The 12,435-nt window shown below is 37.7% G+C and overlaps 1 protein-coding gene across 1 annotated transcript in view; it reads left to right on the top strand.

Annotated features, from left to right (window-relative positions):
* The window catches only part of MYO16 (myosin XVI), a 283,911-nt gene that overhangs the window by 155,752 nt on the left and 115,724 nt on the right, over positions 1-12,435 (top strand). The window contains exons 16-18 of the mRNA XM_010161190.1: positions 7,645-7,756; positions 11,143-11,260; positions 11,997-12,068. Of these exons, the coding sequence (XP_010159492.1) occupies positions 7,645-7,756; positions 11,143-11,260; positions 11,997-12,068 (302 nt within the window). The remainder of the gene's footprint in view (positions 1-7,644; positions 7,757-11,142; positions 11,261-11,996; positions 12,069-12,435) is intronic.

The raw sequence follows: 12,435 nt of genomic DNA, 5'->3' as shown, positions 1-12,435 counted from the left end.
AATTTTTGTGTTTTAGGGTCTGTTCGCTCAAAGGTCAAGGTAATGTTCCCAACAACCACGAGATTCCTGGCAGTAGTCCTGGTGATGCAGCCCTGGCTCATTGCCAGGTCCTGCCCAGCTCACTGCCCGCAGGGCCCCCAAGGTCTTTTCCCCAGAGCTGCTTCCCAGCTCATCATCCTGTATCATTATTAAGGGTTTATTCCTTCCCACAGCAGGACTTGCACTTGTGTTTGCTGAATTTCATGAAGTTCCTGTTGGCCCATTGCTTCAGCCTGTAAAGGGCAGCTCTACCTTCCAGCATATATCGGTGGTTCTCCCCAGTTTGTTGTCTTCTGCAAACTTGATAGGAGCAGAGTATCAAAATTAACAAGTGAGTGTTGGAAATTATCTTCACATCTCAGTTTTAGTACAGTACCTGGCTCGTTTCTTTAAGATCTGTTTCATGCTTTACCATGCTATTCTTCTGTGTCCCTTCGGTCAGCTGTGTCAAGTTAGTGGTATTTCCATATCCATGGTTTTGGGCCCAAAGGACTTCTCCTCTTTGCAGTATCTTTCTCAGTCTTCTGTAGGCTACATTTAATTAACTCTTTTGCTCCACGTTTTTTTTTCCCAATACTTTTTTTTTTCCTACTGCTTTCCTCTGGATTTTCTTGGACTGATCCTGATTTCCCTGAAATGGGATGCACAAAATCACACAGAATACTCCAGTTGAAGCTCTATCATGCTAAGTATTTCATGCCTCTTATATTGGTACATGTAGTAAGGGTGGTACCTTGGATGATTAAGGTTTTGTAATATCAAAGAATACTTTCATACTGTGAATTTATGATAAATGTTTTTCTGACGATCCACTGCCTAATCAGTTTCACCTCTCCTGAATCTGTACATTCAGTTATCCCTTTGTCTCATTTTATAATTCTTCTTAGTTGAATTGTATCTTTATGGTACTCATTTGTCTTTGGCCTAATTTCTCGGTGAAACGTGTTTTCATCTGGTTTCTGACGCTTTCTCTGACCAATAAACCAGCATAAATAACCTTATTCAGTCCCTTGCTTCTGTGTTTTATTTTTTTGTATTAAAGATAATGTCCTCTGCTTCTAGTCCGAGCACAGCCCAGAAGATTTAGAATGCTCTGAGACCTCAAATGGGTATATTGTTCTGAGTGTAAGCAATTAGAAAATGAAGCTTTTTGCCTATAACCAGAGTTTTTTACTGACAAGGTTAACTGTGATCAATGAAATCCTTATTACCACAAGCAACATTTATTGCACTGAGTTATCAACTACAAAGTTCAAGACTAACAACTAATTCTCTATTATGTTTCTCTTACATGAAGCCTGCTATAGCCCAGAAAGCTTTACAACAAAATGCAGGTACGTCAGCACTCGTCCTCCATCAGGAACGGAGTAAAGTGGCAAGCAGCTAGCTGATAACTTAAAAAAAAAAATCCCCATTCTTTCATCATGGGTCTTTATCTTACATTTTTATAGTGACTTAGAAGCACTTAATGATACAATCCCACCAAGAATTCTCTCAATTATTCATGACAGAATGTATTTACTTTGGGAAAGCCCTCTGAAAAGAAGTGTCCATCTGGCAAAACCACGCTTCCTCTTCTCCTCTAATTGGAACCCAGCTTTAATGGTCCTGACAAAAGGGTGTTTCTGTTGAGGTGGATGCAGTCTACTGATCTCTTTCAGTTTCACTGTCAGATATGAGTTGAAACACTATAATGAACCAGGTATTTCTGTATGATAAACAGCAGTAATGTATATAGGTATGTGGCATAAAGTGTCTGTTCTTACAGAATGGTTGAACATTTGAAGTGTCAGATTTTACAAAAGTAAAGTGGTTAAGTGTTGGGCTAGTGTTTTGGTACTGCCTAATTTACTATGTTAGCGAAATATCAAAGTTTATAACAATCCTTAGGAAGACTTGCTACTACAGGGTCCCTGTGACAAACCTTGAGATCTCTGTGGTCAGCGTTGGGTACCGAGGTCAACTACAAACAATGCAGTTGAAGTACTTTATTATTTTAGCTGTCTAAAGAGTTGATTAGTGCAAAATATCAATTATTTCTTAACCTTTATTTGCTAGAGCTCAGAACAGTTCCCTCTGTAGCATATGTCAGCAGTTCAGATCTCCCTTGAAATGCTGATAACCAGAGTCTGTAGACTATGATGACTACGGCCGGGAAGTTTATAGATACATTGAGTTCTGACCACAGTGTGAGCCAGATTTCAAAACTGGAGAGTAAATCCAGGGCCAAAAGTTGATTGTTTCCTGGCTTTCCATTGACTATGCTTCAAAATACCAATAGAAACTTCTTTTTGAAAGTCTGTGGTGTTTTTGAGCTTCCCACCAAAAGGTGACTCTTCCCGAGTGGACTGTTCTAAGCTTTCCTGCCTCAGCATGAGCTAACAGGGAAAGTGCAGCACTTACCTCACGAATGAAACATAAAGGTTCAATATCCCCTCATGCTCTAGATACTTTCAACTCACTTTGAAATGGACAGCCTGACACACTGAAGATTTGGGGAAGCTCCAAATCTTTTCTGTGGGTCATGCTGACTGTGAGACAGTAACCAGAAAAGGGGTACCTCTTCCCAAATAAACACCCTAATTATGACATTTGGAACATTTTTATTTTTATCTCTTACAGATTTTATAAAAAACTTAACATTTCTGTTAGGAAAGACATATTAAAAAGACACTTTCAGCTTCTGTTACAGTTTTGTGAGTCCTATTTTTTAATTCCTTTGCTTTTCTTGTAAGGAAATTAAATGACATGTTTTGCATATATTGAATAAGGTAGATTACTTCATTTGATGCTAAAAGTTACTGAGTTGCAGTTCATAAGAAAATAAATTAACTTTAATTTAATCCAGATCAAATACTGCATTGCTCAGCTTTTGGCAGAACAGCAAACTGATAGTCAAAACTTTTCTTTTTATTCTCATCTCCTTGTTATTTGCTCAATCATCTAAGCAGACAATACTACTTTAAAGAAAGTTTTTAACCAGTAGGGTTATGTAAGAAATTTTGAAATACGCGTATGTCACAAAAACTCAGTAAGCTGGTATTTGTTCCTATGTATTTCTTCATATTTGAGACGTACATGTGAAATTATAAACTTCACTGCAGGTCTGAGTTGAATAATGAAAATCATGATTATATGTAACAATCATAGTGAGAATAAAGTAAACAGGTAAGGTAATTGTTGACTTATATGGTCAGTTAATAGACCAAAAATTAATGTCATAGTAAGCACTTTTTATATTCTCAGGCACACCAGTCACATCTCTACCTGAAAAGTTGATCTATGATGTCATTCGAGTGATGGTTGAAAAATTGCATACTATGATAAACAATAAACTGAAAAATTAACACCGTTGATGTCTTTTTTTCCTCTGAGAGACTAAAATAGACAATAATGCTACAATGCTGCAAATTAGAACTGTTAGAAGAAAAATCAGAATGAAAAAACTATGTAGATAGTCTCTTTTACATTTCTCAAGAAATTGTCTGTGTATGCAGCATTTTGTTTTACTCAGTGATTAAACTCCACTACTATTATTGATTAGTCTGTCTTTGTAAAAGAACCCATTTTGTGGATCAGTATGGTTCTTCTTGTTGTTGGTTGGTTTTTTTGTGTTTGTTTTATTTGTTTGTTTGGTTTGGGTTTTTTAATGAACAGTCACTGATCACATGTCCTTAAAACATTTTTGTATGCTGATAAGCTGTCTGTCAAGAATATTTATCCAGTGCAAATGTTGACATGGTAGCATTTAAACAAATGGTTAGATAGTCATTAGAAAGGAGTTAATTATTGGAACTGCTAACGCTGTTTGGTGAGGTTTTTTACTAGAGATATAAATATCATTTGTCTGAGCAGCTACTTCAACTAAAGGGCTCAACTTCAGTCAAAATCTAAGAATCTTTCTTTAAATCTACAGTAAGCTAATGTGAATGTGCATTTGTAGAATGAATTTGTACATAGAGATATGCAAGTAAGGCTAATAAAACTATGGTGAGTCCAAATTAGTGTGCAGGCTGCAAGCATCAGATGTGATGGAACATCACCTATGGCTTGTATAGCAGTAGTACCTCTTTTACTAAAATTTTCAGCAACAAAAAATTCAGAAGCACCAGGTCAGGTTTTCATCTGAACACAGACTGCCTTTTTGGAAACTTAGAGGAACGCTACACACACTCTAGTGACAGTATAGGATTTTCATAACTATGATGTCTGTAAGACTATGATTTGCAATAACAAAAATGTAAATAAAAATAATAAGTAAAAGTTCCATGGTAGGTTCACAGTGGAAACTTTAAGCAGTTTAATCCTTCGTTACTAGTGATGGAATTCTATCCAGGCCACTTGAATGTCAAAAAAAAAAGGCACTATAAATATGAGGGAAGCTATACAAGTTGTAAAAAATGTTTACAGTTTATGGAATGATGAAGTATCTTCAGTGAAAGAATATTTGGTTATTATTAAGACTTTTGCATTGTGACACATCTCTTTCCCCTTTCCTTATTTTTGTAGGAGAGATGAAAATTGAAAATTAGTTCAGGATTCTGGTTCTTAAGCATAAATAGGTGATAGTAATAATATTAATAGTGATAGTCATAATATAAAAGATATCTCAAGCCCTTATTATGCTCAGGGCCTCTAAGGTATAAAGAAGGAGATGCCAGGGAACTGTTTTATAAGAAAGAAAAATCTTTCATATTTCTGTCTAGATGTCACTGTGTTTCTGAGGTAGAATGAACCTAACAATAATTCAAAAAATGTGATTCCTTGTACAGCTAGTATATATTGCACCCCCACTCTGCTACACTGTTTTATGCATTTTGGGGGAGTTGTACGATAAGCATCAACAGTTCCAAGTAGTCTATACAATTAATCCATCCTTAGTCTGGATATATTTTATATTATAAACATAGACCAGTTGAATGTGCACATCCTCAAGGCAATTTTCATATTTACTTAGTCCTTAAATAGTTTGGAAAATGAGTGGGGCTTGTGACTTGTTATAAAATAATTTAATTGCTTTTAGACTGGGGAAACTGATTCTGAATTCAAGTGCACCTTAGAAAATGTCCAACTGCATCCCTTTCCGAGGGCACCAGCACATCTGCTGATTAAATCTTCAGGAGATGTATGCTGGGAAAGTCAGATTGTCTTCCACCAGGCATGTCCTGGCAGATGCTGCCGTTTATGGATGGGTTGTTGGAGCCACAGGCATCTGGTTTGGCAGGTCCCCAGTTTGCCCCCTGCTGTATCAGCAAGAAGTGCTCGCGCTGGAGGCAGGAACTGCCGCGTGTTGGTTCCTATCGCAGCTCAGCTCTTTCCTCCAAGGGAGCGAGCGTTCTGCGGCACTTTGCGATGCCGCTACTCCTCGGAGCTGTTCACACGTCTTTTTGCTACGGCGATACCCGCTAGCACTTTAAATATGCTAAAAAGAGCTCATTAAAGGGGGTTGCTTAAATCGGAGAAGTATACGATATTCCCTTCACAGGACTGGAAAGGGTATTCCATGCTCAGTACACAGCGAGACAGTGAGCTGTTCAGGGATAACCCGAGTGAGAAGGTTTTTTTTGTGCAGAAATGGCTGTAAGCTTCCAACTTCTCCAGCCATTCAACAGTGGGATATTTCGACAGTAGAGTAGATGCTGCTGTAGCTCTCCTGATTATGGGTCAAAACTGCCGCCAACACACGATGCACAACACTGAACCGGTACAAGCTCATGCAGCCGTTTGGAACAGTGGGAAACTTTCTGCTGGATTAACCTTTATACCAGTAGGTTCTATGCCAGATTCAGCATCAGATGTATTCTAGCTTCCTTTTGAAACATACAGGCAATGTAATAAAGAAATAAATCAGCAGAAAATGAACCATAAATCTGGCATATACTTTGTATCATCTGCTCTACCTTATTTGACAGCTATGCTATCATTTGTGTTGACCTGATTTGGACAAAATTAATGTTTTTAGTAACCTCAGGGAAACAGTGGAGAGCTCTGGCGGTGACGGTCACAGACTCACGTTCTCAAAGGCTGTGTTAAAATTCACCAGGTTTAGCCGCCATGATTTGAAGCTTCTTTGTACCTGAGACATCTGCTGACTGAGGTGTCCTGTGGGTGCAAAAAGTGCTTATACACCCCGGCACATGATTTTTTCCTCATCATTCCTCCTCTGACCACCTGCTGGGGTAATCTATGCCATTATCACTCCAAGGGAAACCCATACTGGTAAATCTGGTGTCAGTCCACTAAAAATGCACTCTACGTTTCAGCACGTATACCTCATAAATCTCTTTATCAGTCAGAAAAGTGCAAATGTGAAATCCTTCTTCCACACGTTTCTAAAAGCAACACACATTCCCATAAAAGGCCACCTTTACAAGGGCTACTACCCTTACTAAAGCGTTGCTGGGCTTTCTGTTGTAATAGGACTTTTATTTTGAAACCGTGTCTCCTCTATAATCCAAGTAGAATAGGATTGTGAACAAGAATTGTCAGAAATTAAACCAGTATTTTTTCCCCACCTTTATGTGACAGATCATGGGCTGAACGTTATTAGAGAGCAGAGTAATTGTGGGGAATTTTTGTTCTCGTAATTGTGGTGAAGGGATGAGGGGTGGAGTGTCCACCTTTGTTGGTGGTGTGATGATGTTATTTTGTTAGGTGTGGGGAATTCTTTTGTTGATGTAAATGACGTTTGTGAAGATTGTAGATTGTGTGATGAATGTGCATTTTAATGGTAATGCTAATTTAATGATAATGATAAAAGAAAACACCTTTTTACATTCTCAGCATGATGTAATTAAAAAAAAGAGACCATAGGATATTCAGAAACTTCATTCTTAGTGATTTCACTTGTATGAAGATACCAGAATACTTTTAAAAATCTGGCCCATAGGCATATATCAAGAGGGTCAAAATACATTGCTGTAAAGGTTACATTGCTGTTCTTTTCAATAGTTTGTTGCACTGTAGTTTCTGATTACTCTATTTTGTGTTATTCCTCTTCATGTTGATTCTGGTTTTCCTCTCCTGTCTGCTGCACTAGCTGTCTCTTCTAATCATTACTTTTGGGAAGGTTCATAAAATTTCCTTTTGCTTCACAGTGTCCAAAGCAGTACGGCTTAAGGCCTGTTCACTTACTACTCAATGTACTTAGATACTACTTTGTTTTCAGAGACGCTGAGTATACCTGTCACCTATTTAGCTGCTAGGGGAGAGAATGATCGTCATGGGATCAGGCAGATAAGATCTGATCTATTCTCAAGCCAACAGGAGGGGAATTAAAGCAGTCAGAGTTATCAGAGGATCTCCTCAAATCTTCCTTCTGAAGGGGAATCTCTGGTAGTGCAAGAATGGCAAAACTCTCAGTGGTATAAATTAAATCTGAAGTTTTAGCTTGCATGTAGGGCTAACATTGGCGAGGGGAAGCCTTAGGCAGAAGTTTAAGGAAAGAAATGTGAAACATTCATTCACTGGTACAGTTCCCTCGAAAGGCTGAAAAAAGTCTGTAATAAACCTCTGGTTAGAAAGGTGAAGCTGGCTTTTAACCTCAAACGTTTGACCATGCACCAGTCTTACAAATACTATATACGCTGCTTTTTCTCCGTGCAGGTATCTAAGCAGGACTGTACTGGAAGAGACGATGTTAACTGCCAACCCTCAAAACAGGGAGAAATTAGCCATGCTAAAGCAAGCTCTAGGTGCTATGGGATTCAATAGCCTGGTGAGTTACACAAATTATGTTATCTGTGGCTAAAATCACCTTATTACTTAGTTAAAAGCAGGCCATAAGGAACTCTCACAACCTTTTGTGGGGAAAAAAAGTGCCTTTCTGTGTTTCTTTTTTTTTCTGTTGGTTAAGACCTTGAAACAATACACAGTACTAGTTCACTCCAGGGAAATTACTGTAATCACTTTTAATTAGACACAGCACCAACAATGTAAATCTTTTTCATTCTTAAAGATTCACAAAACAGCTTCAAGGTATAATACTCTGAACAATTAAATTACATAGATAAAAAGAAACAATCAAATCCCATATGATAGAAACCTCATAAAACCCACAGGATTTTCTTCCTCTTCCTGATTATCTCCCTGTCCCTTTTAATTTTGTGAAACACACATTCCAAATGCCTTTGCTACCAGCAGATGAAAAAAGTAAATACATATTTAGTCAAACAAAATTAGAGCTGTGTAACTTGAAAGAGCTGACTTAACCCCAAAAAAGCAACAAGAAGATAAGTCTGGCGATTGCCTTTAATCATGTAAAGCTAACAAAGAAGTTAACTTGGAAAATCAGTGAAGAAGAGGTTCTGGAGGATCTCTTTGGGGGAAGTCAGGAGAAATGGAGGGCTGAGTATAGGAACTCATGTAAGCTGTGTATTTCCATTCAGGATACTAGAATATTTAACAAACTCCGTATTTGTCACATACGTATGTCCTACCTAGCACACTGCAGCTGGGACACAAATGCATAAGCAACAGTAGCTTTAGAAGGAGATGAAACCTTCTTTACCCCTACATGATATTTAGCGTCATAAGAAAAAAGGAGGGGAAAAGTTAATGTGACGGTATGCTAAATTATCATAAGAGATGACGGATGAGCAACAGTTGTAATAAAAAGGCATCAAGGGCTATCAGCAAAAAAAATTGGGAATCTGCTGAAGCTGTTATTTAGGTGTGAGGTAGACTTTTGTAGCGATGGTACATCATGTAGTTGTTTGACATTCCCTAGTTAAGGTAGTAACAAATGTTCTTTGGTACCCTGTGTCACCTTTTCATACGAACAGTGGGTTTTTTCCATGAATATTCTCGTGGCCAATTGAACACATGTGGCTATATTTGACTGAATTATTCCTTACTCCTAATGACTCAAGCTCTGCACTGTAGACCTTTCAGTGGCAAAGGTTCCAGTAATTCTGCATTTAGCCCAGTGTTCACAGATAGGCAGATCTCTCCACACTATTAACCTTTTCCTTCGGTTTAGGAAGGGGTTCAGCCCATAAATAAATAATTGAATGCATAATGAGTCATATTTTAGAAGCCTGCAGAAACTGAGTACACTTTACACAGAAAAATACATTATTCCTTTGGAGCCAGCACTTCAGCTTCACTTTGCTCTCAGAAAAGCTTAAAATATCTTCACTGCTTCTCTATATCGAGGCAGTGTTAGAATAATGATTTAGGAGGCTAGAAATCTGTGGAGCTCCAGAGTACTTGAGGCTGATCTCCTGTGCTGGAGGTTAAGAGCAGAATATGTAGGTAAAACACATTTAAAATTTCTGCCCATTACTTCTGAGGTACATGGAAAGGTCTGTATGTGTTATTCCTTCACCATCTAGCCACATTTAATGATAGATTATTTTTTTTTGATGAAATACATAAACATTCCTTAGCAGTCTTTTATGGTATCTTGCAACGTATGTTAATGTTTATTAAAAAATGGTTTTCAAGTTGATGGAACATACAACATAGACTGCTATGAGAACGTGTTTGAGAATCTGGAACATGAACTGAACACGAGGCCCTAACACAGTCACCAGAATAAACAGCTATCGCAGCCTGCCGAAGTTCAGGGCTGTACAGTCATCCCCAAACCAGTTCAGAACAATCTAACAAACAAAGAAGCAAACTCTGCACTAGAGTGCCATTCCACCCCACCTAAGAGGCCTTCCCAAGAAAACGGTTTTAGCACCCTAGCTTGAGTGCCCTGCTAGCATGACAGTTCTGTTGTAAGAGCCATCTTACTCAGATTTTGCCTGTGTATACTGTTTTTTTTTAATCTTCAGCTTTGGTACTGTGTAATAGAAAAATACACTGTTGCCATATCTACATCTGTCTCATACAGTAAGAGCTTGAATTTCTTGTGGTAAAATATAGATTAGAGAAGGAAACTTGTTTAAACATCATTGGGGGCGCTGTAGTCTGTACCCCAGAAAGACTAAGCTTTTAATGTCCTCTGATGATGGGCGTATTTAGTAGGAAAAGGAACAAGAAGAAGAAGAAAAGCTTTTGCTTTTTGACCTGTTGCTTTTGAAAACTGTTGAAAAGTCATCCAAATGTGGTCTCAGTGTGTTCTGAATTCATTGTAGTCACCTGAGAGTAAAGTGGATGTATTGGCTAAGTATTTAATTTGTAGTGTATTTTTAAATCTTATTCTGCAAAATTCCAGTAACTGAGACTTCTCACTGTCACTTCTAGTGTTCCAATGGAATCAGGTTCCAAATATTATTTTCAAAAATATCTCAAGAATTATCAGTTAACTTTGCAGTGCACAATGCCGTGCAACCCTGTAGTGGATATCAGCTTTCCTGTTTTATAATTTTACAGGAGCACCATTGTTATGTAACCAACCTTAAAAAAAAAAATCCCCAACCACACTATTTTTTGCATGTATTAGCATTTTTGGTTCACATTTCATAGATAATTTTTTTTACTTGAATTTAAAAACATTTTAAAAACCCAAACAAAACAAACAAGAAAATTAGTTCTCTTCTTGCTGTGGCAAAAATTAGGTCAGGAGAAATCTAGCCCTAAAGATAACTGCTTCACAGCCTTAGAGGCATCAGAACATAGCATGCAATCATGGGGGGAAAGTGTGTGGGTAAGGAAGGTTGCTTTTCTTTCTTTTAGACTGTAACTACAGCTTTTACTGCCAGGAACCTGTTATAATTTAGTTAGATATTTTGTTTGTGAATGCAGATGGCTGAAGAAAAAAAAACAAACCTTGCTATTCCCAAATACAGAATTTGTCTTGATGGAAATTCTCTGTGGAGAAGATGTTTATTTCCTGTGGAAATAATGCATCCATTAAAGATATTTCAGTTTTTTTCATCACATTCTGAAAAAGCTTCTTAACTCAGTAGTTAATGAGACTTACATTAAAGCAAAAGAAAAAGAAAGGTAATCTTGTTGCTTTGTGTCCTAGATATATTCCAGTTGGATTTCTAAATCCAAATTTCCTGTTAATAGTTCACACAAGTACTTTTTAACTTAGCAAATGCCAACGATGTGAACAAACAGCATTTGTGTTTTTATAAAGCGTTGCCTTTCAGTGGTGTGCCCAACAGATCTCTTCTTTATCTTTCATTCTGCATAAAATACGTGCAGGAGGTGGAGAACCTGTTCGTAATTCTCTCAGCAATTCTGCATCTCGGAGACATTCGCTTTACGTCTCTGACAGACGTGGAGACAGCGTTCGTGTCCGACCTGCAGCTACTGGAACAAGGTCAGTAGGACGTGACCTTGGAGCGTCGCGATCAGGGAACTTGCGCTGATCCACCGACAGATGGAAACACAGTTCCAGGGAGACAAAAAAACCAAATTCATAAATTGCTGTGGGAGGACAGTATCCAAGTGACTTGAATGCTTTATAAACTATATTTTTGTATGGGACAAAATAAAATACTAGTATTGCAAATTATCTAATTTAATGTTGTATTTAAGGCTGCCTTTTGCCAAAAGAAATTGTACAGTGCACTTCGGTCAGTCATCTTTTAAAATGCTCTTGTGCTGCTTGTCAACAATTTACACTGAATTGAATTCCTTACGTTCAAAATTTGTGTCTTCAAAGGGTCTCTTGTTTTCATGCTTTGAAGTTTGCCCTCTTGGTCACTAACAAATCTCCTCAAAGTGGCTTATGGATACAGAACATCAATAACTAGCATACCTTAACTCTTAATAGGAGAGAAAGTCTGCCAAGCCCTGGGGAAAGTCCTGAGTAACCTTTAAAGAAGAAAGCAAGCTGTAATGTAATACACACATACATTAAAACTTCACAAAGTGCTGATTATAGTAATCCGATTTTGTATGTTCATTAGTTTTGATTACTCCTTTTGACGGCACTCTTTAATGTGTGGGTTCTTTCACTATTAAAAAATAGAATCTACGTAAGAAAATCTGTTATAATAAAGTATGCAGTAGAGCACAAATCAGGCTTTCTTTAAATTATCTTTTTATTTCAGTGGCAGGGATGCTGCAAGTTTCACCAGATGAGCTTGCTTCAGCCTTAACAACTGATGTTCAGTATTTTAAAGGTAATCTTTTCCAAGCTTACATTCTTGTAGGTCAGACCTGGTAACATTGTGATCCTTACGATGTGGGATTTTTAAAAGCAGATAGTTTTTGTTTCTTATTTCTTGTGCGATCTTGTAAATTTTCTCTCTGAGGAATATGTAGGATTATCTCCCATGCCACAAGTCAGACTGGGCCACTGAATTAGAGGTATCTTTTTAATGTAAAGCAAAGCAGTTTCACAGCCTGACAGTGATGGACTCCTAACTCAATCTTACCGAAGTGTGTCAAGATAACAGATTAGTTATTAATACTAAGAACTAATGTGAACAGGAGTGTCCTAGGGGGAAAAAGAAGTTTTGAAAAAGGTTATTTTCAGTAAAATGCTCG

The sequence above is a fragment of the Eurypyga helias genome, unplaced genomic scaffold, assembly GCF_000690775.1.
Source record: "Eurypyga helias isolate BGI_N326 unplaced genomic scaffold, ASM69077v1 scaffold12351, whole genome shotgun sequence".
Classification (NCBI taxonomy): domain Eukaryota; kingdom Metazoa; phylum Chordata; class Aves; order Eurypygiformes; family Eurypygidae; genus Eurypyga; species Eurypyga helias.
This window is presented reverse-complemented; position numbering and strand designations above follow the sequence as displayed.